This window comes from Meles meles, chromosome 18 (assembly GCF_922984935.1).
Source record: "Meles meles chromosome 18, mMelMel3.1 paternal haplotype, whole genome shotgun sequence".
NCBI lineage: Eukaryota > Metazoa > Chordata > Mammalia > Carnivora > Mustelidae > Meles > Meles meles.
Genome location: NC_060083.1, coordinates 8,775,919 through 8,793,360, shown reverse-complemented (window position 1 = coordinate 8,793,360; position 17,442 = coordinate 8,775,919). Strand labels below are relative to the sequence as shown.

The following is a 17,442-nucleotide window of genomic DNA, read 5'->3' as shown; positions in this document are numbered from 1 at the left end:
GGTAATTTTTTTAATGCATTAGCATGGTGCTCTAGCCCCATAAATATTGTTAATATTAATTAAGTTAAATAAAATTATTAATAGACCCCCTGAGTGACAGTATAGTAGTGGTGAATAGCGTGGTTTCTGGTATTGAACCATCCAGACTAGCTGGGTTTGGATCTTGAGTCCACTTTTTTCTAGTTGATTGACCTTGGGCAACATTATTTTGCTGACTCAGTTTCCTCACTGGTGAAATGGGAATTTTAACAGCACCTATTTCCCAGGGTCGGTTTGTGGATTAAATTAAGCAAACCAAGCGTTTCTCCTAATTGCCAGTGCCTACAGATGGCACAACAAAAGGGCACTTCTCTTACTGTCATATCATGATCTTTTCAACCCTCTGTCTTTCAGAGTCTAGCTCAAGGTGCCGTCCTTCCCGCAAACACCGTTCATCACGTCTCCAATTTTTACTGATTCGGACACCTATTAACAATTCATTTTGCATCGTTCCCATATAGGTCCATTTCCTCAAAAACGTAACTGGACCTCCCAACCTCACCTTGCTTTCACCTTGAAGCCTGTCTTTCACATGATTATCGCGTCCCAACCCCCCGCAGATCCAATCCCGAGAGCGCTGACATCAGGGGTAATTACACGGCACATTGTGCTCTCAAAGTTCCCAGAGTTGTTTTTTGGAACAGCTCCGTTCTAGCTTCCGCTCCCCAAGCCGTTGCTCAGCCTCATCTCCCCCCTTTCTGAGCTGAGCACCCCTCGACCCTCTTCCCTCTCAAGTCACCTAGGAGGCCAGGCTTCAGGGGCCCCAGGGCGATACACCCCCCAATAAATGTACGCTTAGATATGCAAAATACGTAAGGGGATGTTATTTGTATCCCCCCAGCGAATCCATTCATTCCGATCAACAAGTATTTGAGCGCCCACTTAGTGTGCAAGCTCCCCGGTGGGAACGAGAAAGACCTGGGGGGTCCAGCTCTCCGGGCATTTACAGTCTGTGCGGGAAGACAAGTCCGGGCACACAGTGCCAGCCGGAGGGAGAGCCGCGAACAGCACGCAGATCCCCGTGGGAGTGACGAGGGGGACGGGGATACCCCTGTTACTCTGCAGGGTGCTCGGGGGTGTGCTACGGTGAGATCAGACCCGAGAGTCACGTTACGAACGGGCGCCCCGAGACACGGACACTCGACGGACCTCGACGGCTGAAAGACGCGGAGGCCAGAGGGTGTCACCCCCGCACCCCCCTCCCCGGGGCGTCACTTCCCGGACCCGCTCAGCTGTTTTGGGGGAGCCGCGGCGACTGAGGGCGCCTGCGCAGAGGCGGCCGCCAGCCTGACGTCAGCGCGCCGGGTCCGGCCCGCCCCCTCTCCCCCCGCGTGACGCCATCCCCGCCGCAGCCCCGCCCCGGCCGCGCGCGCGCGCGCTCGCGCTCGCGCGCATGCTCCGGGCCCCGCCCCCGTGCGTCACAGAATGGCCTCGGACACCGAGGCGGCCCCTGACGTGTCGGGGAGGAGCCGGGCGCCGAGGTGCGCGGAGTGGAGCTCTGGGCTGCGGAGGGGAGCCGAACCGAGTGGCTGGGCGGGCCTGGCCAGGCCAGCGGAGCGGAGACGTCGGTCGAGCGGCGGCGAACATGCGCTTTTGACACATTGAAGGTGAGCGGGCGGTGCGGGGCCGCTCCCGAGGGGGCCGGGCCGGGTGGCGGCGCCGAGGCCTGTCCCCGGGGGAGCCAGCCGCGCCCGCGGGCCGGGTGCGAGGCCCCGCCGGGCCGGGTCGGGCCGGGGCTCTGGGGGCGGTCGGCCCCGGGCGACTGTTCCAACCGCTCTAACTGCCCCCCGCAACCCCTGCCCGCACCGGTCCGAGGTGTGGTCCAGGGAGGGGGTGGCCGGGGCGAGGGGTGCGCGGACGCAGGCCGGGACGTGGCACCGCGAGCCGGGGCGCTGGTGGCCGCGGCGCGCCCAGCCCTCCCCCGCCTCCCCCCGAGCGCCCTGGGCGGGCAGGGCTGTCGGCCGGCTCGGATTCCCAGCTCCCGGGGCCTCTCCGCGCTGGGGGCGGCGGCGGCCCACGTCGGGCTTCGGGGGCATCCCGTGACTCCCCGTCCGTCCTGGAGTTCGCAGAAGTGTCCCCAGATGGGTTCGGGTTGCCTGTCTGCTCGCCTTTTTTTTTTCCCTTCCCTTTTTTTTTGGCTGGGAAGCAACGAAGTAACCTTTTAAGTTTTGCCGAGGCAGTGAGGGTTCCTTCGGTGTTGTTAATTACATTCCAATTCGGCAGCGCCTTGACGCATTTCAGAACGCTGCTTGCTGTCTCTGGAGCCTCATCTCCCTGGGTGGTGCCTGATTCTGTAACCTCGGTTGGACGGATGGGGAAGTGGAGCCCAGGTGGGGTGGGTGGGAGGAGGAAGTGATCTACGCCGTAGTTTGGATTCTACCAGTTGGTGAATGGCTTCGTTTGGATCAGAATTTACGGCTCTAGCCTCGACGTTACGAGTGTGTGTGTGTGTGATTTTTATACCCTTCTCAGCTAGAAAGCACAGCAGAAAGTTTGGCTTGCCGAAAATATGCCAGAAGCTAGTAGGAAGAAGATGCATTCGAGTATTTTGGAGCAGACTTACTCCGGATAGGAACTGCTACTGGGGCGGGAGCGGGACCGCCTGGGTGGCTCAGAAGGTTAAGTGTCTGCCTTTGGCTCAGGTCGTGATCCCAGAGCTCTGGGATCGAATCCCGCATTGGGCTCTCTGCTCATCCGAGACTCTGCTTCTCCCTCTCCCTCTGCCACTCCCCCTGCTTGTGCTCTCTCTCTCTCTCAAATAAATAAATATCTAGAACAAAAAACTGATACTGGGTCGTTAAGAAAATCGTTCTCTGTCTGAAATGTTCATGGGTCGCTGGCTAATTGTTCTGTCTGATGAACTATGTTGCTCTTAATCCACTTCTGAAATAGGGTAATGGCTTTGCTAAATCGTGCAGCACTAAGTCATGGGTTGAAGAGAAGTAAAGGGGAGAGGAGGAAGATAGCTCTTCTGATTTTTTTTTTTTAAGATTTTATTTATTTATTTGACAGAGATCCCAAGTAGGCAGAGAGGCAGGCAGAGAGAGAGAAGCAGGCATCCCACCAAGCAGAGAGCTGGATGTGGGGCTCCATCCCAGGACCTCGAGATCACGACCTGAGCCGAAGGCAGAGGCTCAACCCACTGAGCCACCCAGGCGTGCCAGCTCTTCTGAATTTTTATTAAAACTAATATTTAGGGGCGCCTGGGTGGCTGAGTGGTTTAAGCCTCTGCCTTCAGCTCAGGTCATGATCTCAGGGTCCTGGGATCGAGCCCCGCATCAGGCTCTCTGCTCAGTGAGGAGCCTGTTTCTCCCTCTCTCTCTGCCTGCCTCTCTGCCTACTTGTGATCTCTCTCTCTGTCAAATAAAAAACTGAGAGATTAGAAATATCAAAGAAAACCTTGGGCTGGCCCTAGTTAGAGGTTGACCTGGTCCGCATAGCAGTTGCTAAATCTTACGAAGCTATTCTTTTGCAGTTCAGTGTAGACTTGTTAATTAAATTGAAGTTGGATAAGGGACATTCAGAATAAGTGGAAACCTCAGTAAAAACTTAGATCTGGCTTTCATGACATCTGCAAAACTTGTTTTTATTCTCAGATTTTTTTTTTAAGATTTTATTTATTTGACAGAGATCACAAGTAGGCAGAGAGGCAGGCAGAGAGAGAGGGGGAAGCAGGCTTTCTGCTGAGCAGGGAGCCTGATGCGGGGCTCTCCTGAGACCCTGGGATTGTGACCTGAGCTGAAGGCAGAGGCTTTAACCCACTTAGCCACCCAGGCGCCCCGGGAGATCGTATTTATGATCAGCTTTGAAAAGGAAAGAATTCTGTAAATGTCACCGTTGGGAGAAGTAGATTTTGGTTCAAAGGCACGTATCACTTACAGTGAGTTCCAGAAGAACTCTCTGAATCTCATTAGTCGATACTACAACAACTTTTAATAGGATGGCAATATCATAGGGGATGGGTTTTTTTTCTTTAACCATTGCACAAAAAGTAGCTTCTGGGTACGTATAGCATTTTGGACAGGCTGTTTTACACCCAAATGAGTTGATTTGTCAGTTGCTGACCATCTGAAGGTCACGTACAGTGTGATAATGCCCCATGTAGAAGTTGTTGTACTTTTGAGATCCATACTCCCATCTGTATGAGACACGGGATGGAGGGAAGGTTTGGGTAGCAGGGGAGAGTACATAATTATCTGCTTTTATTTCAGCCTCTTAAGATTATCGATGTATCATTAAAGCTTTTTTAAAAAAAATTTTTGAGCAGTGAATTTTTCCATATTGGCTAACTTTCTGTAGCCTTAGTATCTCCAGTTACATAGTTTCAAATAACGCAGTGAACACATCCTCCCACTGTAACCTGAAGCAAACTGAACAGACTGTCTTTACAGGCTGGAGAAGGTCTTTTGAGTATCTGCAGCGGTGGCAAATTTTGGTCATTTGTAAAAATTCTGATTTTTGGAAAGGGTATTCCTTTTAATTATTATTATTTTTTAAGTTTATTTATTTATTTGACACAGAGAGATCACAAGGAGGCAGAGAGAGGGGGAAGCAGGCTTCCCGCTGAGCAGGGAGCCCGATGCGGGGCTTGATCCTGGCACCCCGGGATCATGACCTGAGTGGAAGGCAGAGGTTTGACCCACGGAGCCACTCAGGCGCCCCTGAAAGGGTATTTCTAGATGAATAAAATCAGAGTGATAAAGTTGGATAAAGCAGTCAGGAAGCAGTAAGAATGAGGTGTGATCACAAAGAAAAAACTCCCCCCCTGCCCCCCCTTTTTTAATTTTGTTCTTCAGGGCTGTTCCAAAAGAGGTTTTAAAAAGTGTTTTCAGGGGGGCGCCTGGGTGGCTCAGTAGGTTAAAGCCTCTGCCTTCGGCTCAGGTCATGATCCCGGGGTTCTGGGATCGAGCCCCGCATCGGGCTCTCCGCTCAGCGGGGAGCCTGCTTCCTCCTCTCTCTCTGCCTGCCTCTCTGCCTACTTGTCATCTCTCTGTCAAATAAATAAATAAAATCTTAAAAAAAAAAGTGTTTTCAGGAATGGTGGTATCAAGGGACTACGTGTATAGCTCCTGGAAGAGATTGAGGGATCATTTGTAGGTTATAAATTCCGAAGCACATTTATTTTGCAGTCATACTTAAGAGATTCACTGCTGAACTATTTTTTTCACAATAAAATTTATGCTGCATATACTATGTGCCAGGCTCTGTACTAAGTATTTTACAAATACTTATTCCCCTAATCGTCCCCTAATCTTCATAACAGCCCTATTTTAATTATTATCCTCATTGGGCAGGTGAGGGGGGGCACAGAGTGGTTGAGTAACCTGCCCAAGGTCATCCAGCTAGTGAATAGAGCAGTCTGGCTCCAGGGTCTGGGCTCTCCACTGCTACGCTGGGTTGCTTCTACCCCTTGTTTCCAGGCTGAATGTCTTTAATTGGTTTCTTCTGGAAAAGATGGTCATTTTAGTAAAAGGTTTCAGTTGTAAATTATACTGTTTATGGGACCAATAAACAGGTTGTAAAAGTAGCCTGTTAACTGGAAAAATTGGCGTCAACATTCAGTTTGTGTAAGATTCAGCAAGAAAACAGGAGATGCACGTGTGAAATAAAAACACACATTAAAGTGGTTTTGCTACTGTTATTTGGCACCGAACTAAGTGGTTGGATAGGCAGGACACAAGAAATGGAGTTAGATACTGAAATAGTTTCACGGGAAACTGTTTATAACTCGAATCATCAGGGAATCCTGATGGGAACATTGGTGATTGTGTTAAGAATGTGGCCCTATTTAGGCAACAAAAATCAGGGATAAATGGATACTTGATAGGATACCCAGAAGTGTAAACAGATAGATTCCTTGGGGAACACAGCTTAGAGCAGCCTCACCCAGAAAAGTTTCACACTGGGCATGTGAATGATAAGCTGGAGGCAGTCCTTCTACAGATAGAGTTTGTTTGTAGAAGGATTGGCTCCATGTTAAATACATTCAAATAAATATTAGGTGCAAGGACAGCATCCGGTAGTCATTATGAACTTCCGTAAGGACTCTGGCCGGTGGACCACACGATCCCCCACGAGCAGTTGCTGCCTAGTAACAGGAAGAGTCCTGAAAACTTCAAAAGTATCCTACCTGTGAAGAAAATGTTGAAATACCGAAGAGGCACCAGTCACCCAATTCCAGAAAGGCATACTTGTCACCTAGACAAGGTGCAAAGCATGACAGCGAGATCCTTATGGGACCAAGATGGCTGCCAGGTGACCGTAAGCTACAAAGTAATATATAATCAGCAAATTAAGAATTTTCGACTTAAGAGACTTCATTTAAAAATGTTGTATGTAAAGGTCAGGACCTTCTTATACTGTGTTTTCATTTCTCTGGAGTTTTCACTTGCTTTTTTTCAAGATTTTATTTTTAAGTAATCTCTGTCCCTAACAGGGACTTGAACTCACCACCCTGAGATCAAGAATCACACAGCCCCCTGACTGAGCCAGCCAGGTGTCCCTCTTGTGCTTTCATCACAAGCTCAGATGGATCTCGCTTCCCAGGTTGCCCGTTACACGGGACTCCTCGTTTCCCCTGGAGCCACCCATCTGGCTGAGCGGGGGGCTCGGCTTCATCAGGGGCCTTCTCTTCCTCGCAGTCCTGAGTTGGAGCCGCTGTTCCTTGCGCCCGGTGCTGCCCGGGCGTGGTTTTCTCTGCCTTCTGTAACTGTCTCAGGAAGTGTGTGGGAGGTCATCCTCCTGAGTTCTTGCAGGAGAAAAAAATTATCTCATTGTCTGGATTACCTGTTTCCGCTCAGTTCAGTAGCTCCTGGAATTTTCTTGTGTTCCCGGGTCTTCTCATTTGTCTGGTGCTTCTTGGTTGTCCATTTTTATTAGAGACCGAAGGGCTGGACGGTGGTTATTTTCGATAGCAAGTGTGTGGCGGTGGCTCCCACGCTCTGCCCAGCGAGTCCGCTCCACCCCCGTTCTTCGGGCCGGAGCCTGTTAGGAGCTTGTATGGGGCTGTGGACGTGGCCTGGCGTGCGTCAGACTGGCCATGTCTAGCGGGCAGTGGTGGGTCTTAGAGGCCTGATGGAGTACTTGGTGGTGCCCGTGAGGCAGAAATAAACTGCTCACGAGTGTTTTTTCGCTTCCACTATTCCCGAAATAGGAATTTAGGTCTTCATAAAGGAAAGTAGTACTTTGGAAAGGAGAGAGGGACTAAGGAGAGGAAGGGTATAAGTCATTTCAAACATTTGTTGAATTTCTCCCATGTTCCGTTAAATAAGACACTGGTTCTGCCCCGAAGGAACCAGCTGGAGAGACTTCCCTTTCATTTAAAAAAAAAAATATTTCTTATTTGAGGGAAAGTAAGTGGCAACGAACTTTTCTTCTTGTGTGCCTGTGATCTTCGTAACATGTTACAAAGCCATAATTTATTGGAGTGTGTATCAGCATCTGGGTATTTGAACTGCTCATCGATACGTGGTTGCCAGTGTTTGATACTTGGTTGCCAGTGTTGGAAGGATGAGAGGAGGACCTGTACCCATGAGGTTCTTCCGGGCTGGATTCATAGATTTCAGATGGATTTCAGTTTTGGGAAAGACCAGAGAGCAGAGAGCGTTCAAGGGACACACTGATTGTTGCCTCACCTTGAGGTGCCGCTTCGTGTAGTGATTGTGTCTTGATCTGGATTGTTAATGTGAAATCTGCCCCTTGCCTCCACGAGACGGGAGGCAGGAGTTCTCAAGAGTTGGTGAAACCACGGGGTGATACCTTCAGGGTTCTGGGTATTCTTCTGAAGTACAAATACTTCTGTTCGACCAGCCTCACCCTCACTAACCCCTTACTACAAACGGTAGCTGTAAATAAGGTCACCGCTACAACCGGGGAGATGGAGTGCGAATGGGGATCTCTGAAGGGTAGGATCATAGAATCGATCTGTAATATTTAGTAGTCACTGTGCAGACTTGAAGAGACCTGTCATCTGCTCCAGACTCTCATGAGAGGAGAAAACAGAGACCTTGAGGGGTTAAGCGGACGGCTTAAGGAGTTGAATTGCAGAATCGGAACCCGAGAGCCCAGTCCGGGCAGGCCTCCCCCTCCGCGAGGTTTCCATTTTCATGCGCTGTGGGCCCTGAGCGCATGTCCAAGGGGTGTGCCAGTGGACGGCTGACGGTACTGGAGGAGGCCCGCCTGGGGCGCCCGGTACCCCTCCAGTACCTCACCTGACACGTAGCAGTAGCTCAGTAAATGCTCGGAAGTACTCGTACTTCTCTGTGCCAGGCATTACGCCTGGTGCCATGAGGCACGCAAAGCGTGGTCAAGAATCTATCTCTTTTCAGAGAACTCAGATGGGTTGGTAATTTCTGGTAATTGGAAGATTGGCGAAGATGCGGAAAGTCAAGAGAAGGTGGCATGGTCCGGAAAGACTCAGCTGCAACAGAACATTCGCGCTGGTCAGCCTCCAGCTAAGTGTGTCGAGTTACGCGTTTCTATCACTCAGCGAGACATCACTCTCGTACCTCTTGGCGCACTCACCCTGAAGCAGGAGTTTCTGGTCTGTGACTTCTTGCTCAGCCTGTATGAGTAGCTTGTGCTGTGTGAACTCTGGGTTTCTCTTAATTTACCTTTAAAGCCGCTCGTTAGTTCTTGCTGCCGAGTGTGCATTAGGTGGATTTAATTTTGGTGTCGTTTAGCTCATATCACCGAACATCTATTGTGCAGACCCGGCCCTGGGTCGGAATGAGAATGATACACAGTCTGACGGGGACACAGGTTTCAGCAAGTGCTTTACCATGTGGTAAGTCTCTCCAGGAGAGCAAGTGTGGGGCGCGATGGTGGGCAAGAGTGTGGCAGACTTCAGTGCTGTCCGAGGGCAAGAAAGGCTTTCTGGAAAAGGTAACAGCTAGGTTTTCAAGGACACGTAGGAGCTTTCCAAATGCATTAGGAAGGGAGAGCCGTTCCAGGCGGAGGAAACAGCCAGACCTGAAACAGAATGTCACGTTCAGACCGTTTTGATCAGTGTTGCTGGAACACAAAGTGGGATGCCTGGGAAGGGGGTTGTAGGAGGGAGGGCAGGCATTTTGCTCCGGGTATGAATGTAGAGTGAGCCCAGTGTGCGTGGTGTTTGATTTTTTGGCTAGCCAATCGGGGTTTTTAGGCGGTCAGTCCAAATGTGACGTCATGGATATTCCACCCCCCACCCCACCCCCCGTGTTTCAGGAGAGCAACCGAGAGAGCATTAAAGTTGGGGGTGAGTGAGCTCGTGGAGGAAGCTTTGGACTTCGGATAGTTAAGTTTTTAGAACTGTAATAATAGTGAGTTACTGAGAACGTGGTCCCTGACTTGGTAGTGTGTCCCCGGGCGCAGGCTCTGCTAGGTCTCCTGAAGCGGTCGTGCGGCAGGGAGGGACGTGCAGGAGGAGCGTCAGCTGGGACGGTAGACTTGTTTCTGTCACCTGATTCCCGGAAGACCGGCTGCTGGGGCCCGGGGTGCGGGATGGTCCTGTGGGGCCAGTTCACTGGGAGCTGGTGCCTCTACCCAGAGTGCCCCACGTGCCTTTCCACCCGACCACGCTGCGGATCTCCTGTCCTGACGTTGTCCTCAGGCCTGGTGGGCCCTGAGATTGGGGCAGTAAAGTGACTTATGTGTCTGACTTAGAGTCGTTATTCACTCTCAGAACCTGTCGTGTTTACCTCCCTCCAGAATGCTGATTTAATGTCCCAGATTTTAGACTTTTAGATTCCTGTGTTCTCTCTTTGTTTGGACATTTTTTCTTATTTCGTATGATTTCATTTTTAACAGCTGTCCTTTATTGACTGGTTGATTGTAAGCTCTCCGCGCAGTGTGGGACTTGACACGCCCCAGAGGTCAAGAGCTGCGTCCTCCACCACCCGAGAGCGAGGTGCCCCTGTTCTCTATTTAACATCAAAGGTTGTCTTTAATATTTCACAGGCTTTCTTGATCATGGATGGTGAAGATATACCAGATTTTTCAAGTTTAAAGGAGGAAACTGCTTACTGGAAGGAACTTTCCTTGAAGTATAAACAAAGGTAATATTGGAAAGCATCCTGAAAATAGGGGAGGGCATTCAGAATATGCCATCTCTAGCCAGTGTATTTAATTAATTTATTTATCTAAGCATAAAGCTGAATTTAGAGTTTCAGATTTAGGTTTGAGATTCTGGAAATAGTCATAGCATTGCTGTATTTAAATAGTATGAAAATGCCGTAAATCTTTATTACTCAAATTATTATTATTATTTTTAAAGATTCTATTTACTTATTTGACAGATAGAGATCCCAAGTAGGCAGCGAGGCAGGCACGGTGGGGAGGGGAGCAGTCTCCCTGTTGAGCAGGGAGCCTGATGTAGGGCTCGATCCCAGGACCCTGGGTTCATGACCTGAGCGGAAGGTAGAGGCTTTAACCCACTGAGCCACCCAGGCGCCCCCATTACTCAGATTATTAAAACAATAAGAAAACTTCACATTTGTAATTTCTTCTGGTCGTTAACCTCCTTTTGTGCTTACTGCGTTTGGCCGTCCTGGCCTGCTGTGTGTGCCCTGATTCGGCCGCCTTGTGCGGTCTTTGGAGATGCCGGCGGCTCTGGGGCGCAGCACAGTCTAGTTCTCTCCAGGCGGGTGCTGTCGGTGTCGGGAGCTGGCAGAGCTAGGAAGGGGGCGAGAAGAGTTTCGGGGATATGGAGCATCTTATAAAGTCTCACTTATTTTAATTAGTTGGCGAAACTTTACATAATGACCTTTGAGCACCAACATTTGTCTTAGATTTCTTTTTAAAACATGCTCTAACACACACACACGTTTTCCTGCTTTGGTTTACAGAACTTGTTATCAAACCTTTTGCCGCTGCTTCAGTGTTATTGTCGAAGGCTGTTACTGTATTGTGCCCATGGATCGAGAACGGCCCTGTCTGTGGCGGGAGTTCTTAATCTTTTTTATGCCATCGGTGTCTTAATAGGCTGGGGAAACCAGTGGACCCCTTCTCAGAAGAACACTTTCAAATGGATAAAATTAAATAATAGAGGGGTTCCTGGGTGGCTCATTCGGTTAAGTGTCCCACTCTTGGTTTCTGCTCCGGTCATGATCGGGGTCCTGGGAGTGAGCACCGCCTTGGGCTCCGTGCTCAGTGGGGAGTCTGCCTGGGGCTCTCCCCCCTCCTGTCTCTGCTCCTCCCCTCCCCACTGTAGGCACTCTTTCTTTTTTTCTCTCTCTCTCAAATAGAGAAAAATCTTGAAAAAAAAAAATAGAATCACAAAGGACAGCGACTGTATTGAATATCACTTACCTAAGTATTAAACTGCTTTGTGGCATCGTGTGTGTGCTGCTCTATTTATACTTTAAATAAGAAGGATCTAGTGGTGAGTATAGAAAACGTGAGTCCTCTGGGCCTTTAAAAATTTGTTTTGGATTTTTAAAATTTTCTAAAAAGCCTTTATTTATTTGAGAGAGAACCCGAGAGAGCGAGCAGGAGCCGGGCAGAGGAAGCGGGACCAGCAGACCGCCTGGCTGAGCAGGGAGCCCAGCGTGGGGCTTGGTTCCAGGACTGTGGCCTGAGCTGAAAGCAGACACTTAACTGACTGGGGCCTGAGGTCCCCAGGGGCCCCCCTTTTGGGCCTCTTAACTCACTTTCACTGAACCCCCGAATACAGAGTCAGAGTTGCAGAACAGGTTGTCTTTACTGTGCAGCGTAGTTCAAGGTGGTGCGGGCACCCAGGCCGCAGTCTTGAACTGGCGGTGATCATCTTCGGGCTGACCCTGCTTCCTGCTCTGACTCCTCTTTCCCACGTGGTCTCTGATCAGCTTCCAGGAGGCTCGGGATGAGCTAGTGGAGTTCCAGGAGGGGAGCCGGGAGCTGGAAGCAGAGCTGGAGGCCCAGTTAGTACAGGCCGAGCAGAGGAACAGAGACCTGCAGGCTGACAACCAAAGACTGAAGTACGAAGTGGAAGCGTTGAAGGTAACCGGCGGGAGGCGCTGGGGTCCCGCGGGCCGCTCACCGTAACGTGGGAAATAGAGCTCTGTTCTCGGTGGAGCCTCTGCGCAGCCGGCAGCAGGAAAGGAGCGAAGGCTCAAAGTCAAGTTTTGAAGTAAACTTTCCTTTCATGGGACCAAAGACCGGTGGCTTGGCGTTGAGGCGTTCATTTAGAAACGCTGTAGCTGTCCGTGTTTTACAACATTGCTGCTGTAGTATCCTATTGTAATTCCTGTCGTTTTCAGAAGCGGCCGGACGTGACAGACGGCCTCATTCCAGGTCGCTTTAAAATTGTATTTGTATGAATTACACATTTGTTTCATTATTGTTCATAGTCTCTCTAGTTTCGAAGTTCAGTTGGGGTTAAAAAAAATTCCTTTTAAAAAAGGGATTTCCAGGAGTGAAACAATCAGCCCCGTTTGCTGCTGTTCGGCACCGGCCTTTGCCCAGCGCTTGAACCGTCTCTGGGCCCGGGGAGAGCGTGATCTGGGCGAAGGTGGGGCGGCTCGGAGCCGTAGTTAGCTTGTGTGTGCGCCCCGGCCGCGGGGTTCTGAGGGCAGCAGCTCACGGTTGTACTTCTTTTCAGACATCGCTACTCGATTTCTTTCTGAGAGGAGAGTTGTTGACTCGAGATTTATGAGTTAAGATACTTCTAGTAAATGTGGGTTTTTTGGTTTGGGTTTTTTTTTTTTTTTTTTTTGGTTTTAAATGTTATAAGAAGGAGAGGGCTACTTCTCCCATCAGCTCAGATGGGGGGTGAGTTCCTTGGGTCTCCCCCACGTCCGTGTCTTGGGTCACTTCTTTGCTAAGGAGAGCTGTGTTGGTGACACACTCACCTTCCTGTGCCCGCACGTTCAGGAGAAGCTAGAGCACCAGTACGCGCAGAGCTACAAGCAGGTGTCGGTGCTGGAGGATGACCTGAGTCAGACCCGGGCCATAAAGGAGCAGCTGCACAAGTACGTGAGGGAGCTGGAGCAGGCCAACGACGACCTGGAGCGCGCCAAGCGGTGAGCGGGGCCGGGCGTCCGGCTGGCGGCTGGGAGGCAGATCTGGGTCTGTGCGCTCGGCCTGTCCCCTGGGTCTCCGTTCCAGAATGTCTCCTTTCGGGGTTTCACACGCCATCACGTCAGTGCTCACCGCAAATCCTTATGTCCCCAGATCAGATCCTTCGAGGGTTTTCTTCCCTCTGTCCCTCCCCCGCCCCAGGTCCCCTGGTTGCTCCTTTTGGTTTTTCTCTGAAGCACGTGTCCTCCGTTCCTCCGTCTTTCCCTCCATGTTCTCAGTCCTCCCACGCTTGTCATCGGCCCTGCATGTGCTACCTGAAGTCTGTAGTTCTTCCTCGTCCGTCTGTCTGTCCATCCCTACTCCTCTCCCTTCTCTTGGCCTTTCACACTAGCACATGGGTTTTCGCGCATGCCGATTCCCTCATGGTCGTGCGGCGCAGCCCACAGCGGCTCCCCTGGGGTTGGAATTCGTTGTTTCTTAACCTTCCAAACTGAGTTCTTTCACTGTACGGTTATTGATACGTGGGTGACTCTTCAGTGCCTGGCTCGGTGCTAGAGGTGAGGCTGCCTTGGGTGTGACAGGTGGGGACGTTTCTCATGACAACTGCTCCAGTGGGGAGCGTGTGCACGCGGCTGCGGGCGTGGAGGACAGAGCCGCTGGATGGGGGAGCCGGGCACCTCCGCCACTGGCGTCGCAGCTGCTGCTGTCGGCAATGAGAAGGAGGTCCGGCGGGTGGAGAGAGGGATGTGAAGGCAGAGAGGCAGGAAGTCTCGGGAGCTGGGCGTATTTCACTTTGCAGCACATGGAGACGGTGTGGCTGACCAGGATGAGGCCAGAGGGTGGTCGGGACAGGGTGGGGAGAGCCTTGTGAAAGCTACTCTGGAGGCAAGGAAGGGCTCTTTGAAGAATTTGTTAAGCCAGGGAGTAGCATCAGATTCTGAGTTTTGAGAGGATTGTGCTGAGGCATTGGATGGAGGAGGACCATTTAGGAGCGATCCAGGCAGGGGGTGAGGAGCTAAGCCAGGGCCAGAGGCTGGAGGAGAGCAGGTGGAGTTGAGAGACATTTCGACAGTTGAAAACACTTGGTAAAACTGGCCAGGGCCTTGAGTTCGAGCTGGAGGTCAAGAAATGATGTTTCTGTAGCAGGTAGCACTTGGTGGGGGGGGGGGGGGCGCATAGTAGGTACACGGGCACCATCTCTTGTAAATGAGTAAGCTGAGGGATGCAGAAGGATGAGTTGGTAGGGACCTGGGACTTCATGTTTTAAACAAATTCTTAGTTAATTCTTAATGTTCTCTAAAATTGTTGGAAAGTTTTCTTCCTGAAAGTGGGTAAACTTCAATTGTTCTGTGTTTAAAATCCAGTGGGGAGATACAGTGTGTAATAAATGCCTTCCTTTTAAGGAACTGCAACGAATTTTGGCGGGAATTTAAGAGAATATATTGAATGGCCCAGAGTAGTGGCAGAGATACTAAATGCTGCGGAGTCTGGAAGGGACTGAGATCCGTTCTCGTTCAACCGGGCCAGGCTTTCTAGGTCAGGAAATGCCATGAGAGAAACTGACAGTTTCCTTTTGTATTAGCTTATTTGCATGCTATTTATTTAATTCATGGACTTCAGTTTATTTTGTTTTTTTTTTTTTTTTAGGGCAACAATAGTTTCACTGGAAGACTTTGAACAAAGGCTAAATCAGGCCATTGAACGCAATGCATTTTTAGAAAGCGAGCTTGATGAAAAGGAATCTTTGTTGGTGTCCGTCCAACGGTTAAAGGATGAAGCAAGAGGTAAAATTGATACCTGGACGTTTATCCTTTACCTTACCATCCCTAAGCCCAAGGGCTGCGCTAGCTTCAGGATCTGCCTTTCTTTTTTTTTTTAAGATTTTATTTATTTGACAGATCACAAGTAGGCAGAGAGGCAGGCAGAGAGAGAAGGGGAAGCAGGCTCCCCACTGAGCAGAGAGCCCGATGCGGGGCTCGATCCCAGGACCCTGGGATCATGACCTGAGCCGAAGGCAGCAGCTTAACCCACTGAGCCACCCAGGCGCCCCCAGGATCTGGCTTTAAAGCTATGTACGTTATCTGCTTTCGTCAAGCACTAAGCTAAGTGCTTTTTAGTCTCTTAATGCCTACAGCGTCAAGTGTAAGAGGTAGGTAGTATTATCCCCATTTTATAGGTCAGAAAACTGAGGCATGGAGAGTTTGAGTTTTGTCCAGAGTCTTAGAACTTTTTGGTTGGGGTGGGGGTGCCTGGGTGTCTCCGTCAGTAAGTGTCTGCCTTCAACTCAGGTCATGATCTTGGGGTGCTGGGATTGAGTCCCACATCGGGCTACCTGCTTACTGGGCAGTCTACTTTTCCCTCTCTTTCTTCGCTCCTTCCCTCTGCTCGTGCTCTGTCCCACCGCCCCCAAATTAAAAAAAAAAAAAGTCTTAAAAAAAGAAGGAACTTTCAGGTGGGATTCACACCCTGGTCTGTTTTCCAAAACCATTGTGTGTGTCTGCTAGACTGGTTTGTTTAGCTTTTTCCTTTTCACTTCTACATAAATAATTTTGTGTTAGGCACATAATAGTAACACTGTGTCTGTGCACTTACCGTAGAGACCATTTTCTTCTTTGTAATCTGCATTTTACCACATACGAAGAAAAGAGGGAGGGAAGAAGAATTTTATTCATTTATTTATTAAATATTTTGTTTATTCAGTTGAGAGAGATAGAGAGAGAGAGGCAGAGAGAGCACAAGCAAGGGGAGAGGCTGAGGGAGAAGGAGAAACAGACTCCCTGCCAAGCTGGGAGCCCGACATGGGGCTCGATCCCAGGGCCTGGAGATCATGAGCTGAGACGAAGGCAGACGCTTAACCATCTGAGCTTCCCAGGTGCCCTAGGAAGAAGAATTTGAAAGGAAAGTGTATAATCATCATAGGCATAAATAGTGTACAGCAGTCTGTCTCCCCTCCCCCTCCTCCAGGCCCTGGAAACACCATTCCCCTTTCTGTGTCTGTGAATCTGACGGCTCTAGGAAACTCGCAGATGTGGAGTCGCACGGTATCTGGGCTCTTGTGACCGGCTCATTTTCGCTTAGTGTGGTATCCTTGCGGCTCATCCATGCGGTAGCCGGGGCCAGAATGTCCTTCCTGTGTAAGGCTGAATAAGATCACATTATATGGATGTACCGCATTTTCTTTATTTATCCATGGTAGACATTTGGATAGATACCCAGAAATGGGGCAGGTTTGTATCCTTTTTTTAACATGAGTGTTCCGTACATCAGTTGTGTAACTGGAAAAGAAAATGTTAATTTTAGCTTAAAGATTCAGTATTTGAAAGCAAGAAAAAAATTGCAACTGTTTTGAATACTTCCTTTCTAAAACAGAATAGTGCTTTTGATAATAAAAAATACCAACCCATTTAAAATTATAAAAATGAACCTCATTGATTTTGCAGTAATCCCCAAAGTGTATATCATTTCAAAATAAAAATAAATGCGGTGGAAAGTGTATTTAGTTTTGTGTCGTATAGGCTCACTGCGAGTTCTTCTTTGGACTCTGCCTTTTTTTTTTTTTTTCACATCTGAGCACAGTTAACTGTTCTCCTAGGTAAGAGCCTTCGTATCAATCCTAGCACTTTTAAATTACTCTCAACGATCATTTAGGCAGTAGGGTTATCATTTTTATACCCCAACAAATAAAAAGTTTCACTTTTGAGAAATCGTAATTTAGGAAGAACGTCTTTATGGCATTTCAGAGGCGACTTTGCTGGATGGATTTGCTTCCTCTGGTGAGTTTTGTTATCTGCGCCCCATGTTGCAGATTTGAGACAAGAGCTGGCAGTCCGGGAAAGACAACAGGAGGTAACCAGAAAGTCGGCCCCCAGTTCTCCGACCCTTGATTGTGAAAAGATGGACTCCGCGGTCCAGGCGTCGCTTTCTTTGCCAGCCACTCCTGTCGGCAAGGGCACAGAGACCAGTTTTCCTTCACCGAAAGGTCTGTGATGTCTTTTCTTTCTGAACCTGCGGGAGGTTGTCCAGCCGGGGAGGGTTTGCTGGGGAGGCGGGCGAGGCGCACGTGAGGTTTCAGGGTAGAGTCGGTGAGGTCATGCGCGCTGTGAAGTGGAAGGAGAGGTTGGTTTTGGGGGCCACAGCCACACGGGGGGCAGGGCGACGGCCACATGTAAAGTGAGCGGCTCAGTCAGTTGCGATGTTAAAAAGTTAAAGGTTTTCAGGCAGAGTTGATCTTTTGATGCTAGCAGTCATCCACACTCATGTCAGAAAATCAAAAAAGAAGAAAGTGGCCTGTCTGCTGTCTTACCCTGAAAGCTGACTACTGTTAACCCTGACTCTCCCCGCCGTGAGAACGAACCGATCTCGGGGACTAGACGCCTTCACACACAGCCCACCAAGACCGGTCGAGCTGCCCTTCACACTCGGAAG

The 17,442-nt window shown here is 49.8% G+C and overlaps 1 protein-coding gene across 3 annotated transcripts in view; it reads left to right on the top strand.

The window, feature by feature from the left end:
* The window catches only part of NDEL1 (nudE neurodevelopment protein 1 like 1), a 46,002-nt gene that overhangs the window by 13,888 nt on the left and 14,672 nt on the right, over nt 1–17,442 (top strand). The window contains exons 1-6 of one of the 3 annotated variants that reach the window (XM_045984923.1): nt 1,483–1,646; nt 9,979–10,076; nt 11,844–11,997; nt 12,871–13,019; nt 14,665–14,801; nt 16,823–16,996. In XM_045984923.1, the coding sequence (XP_045840879.1) occupies nt 9,991–10,076; nt 11,844–11,997; nt 12,871–13,019; nt 14,665–14,801; nt 16,823–16,996 (700 nt within the window). In that variant the 5' untranslated portion in view covers nt 1,483–1,646; nt 9,979–9,990. Of the gene's footprint in view, nt 1–1,482; nt 1,647–9,978; nt 10,077–11,843; nt 11,998–12,870; nt 13,020–14,664; nt 14,802–16,822; nt 16,997–17,442 lie in introns of those variants that run through there. The other 2 variants (XM_045984921.1, XM_045984922.1) reach the window with 2 other exon arrangements.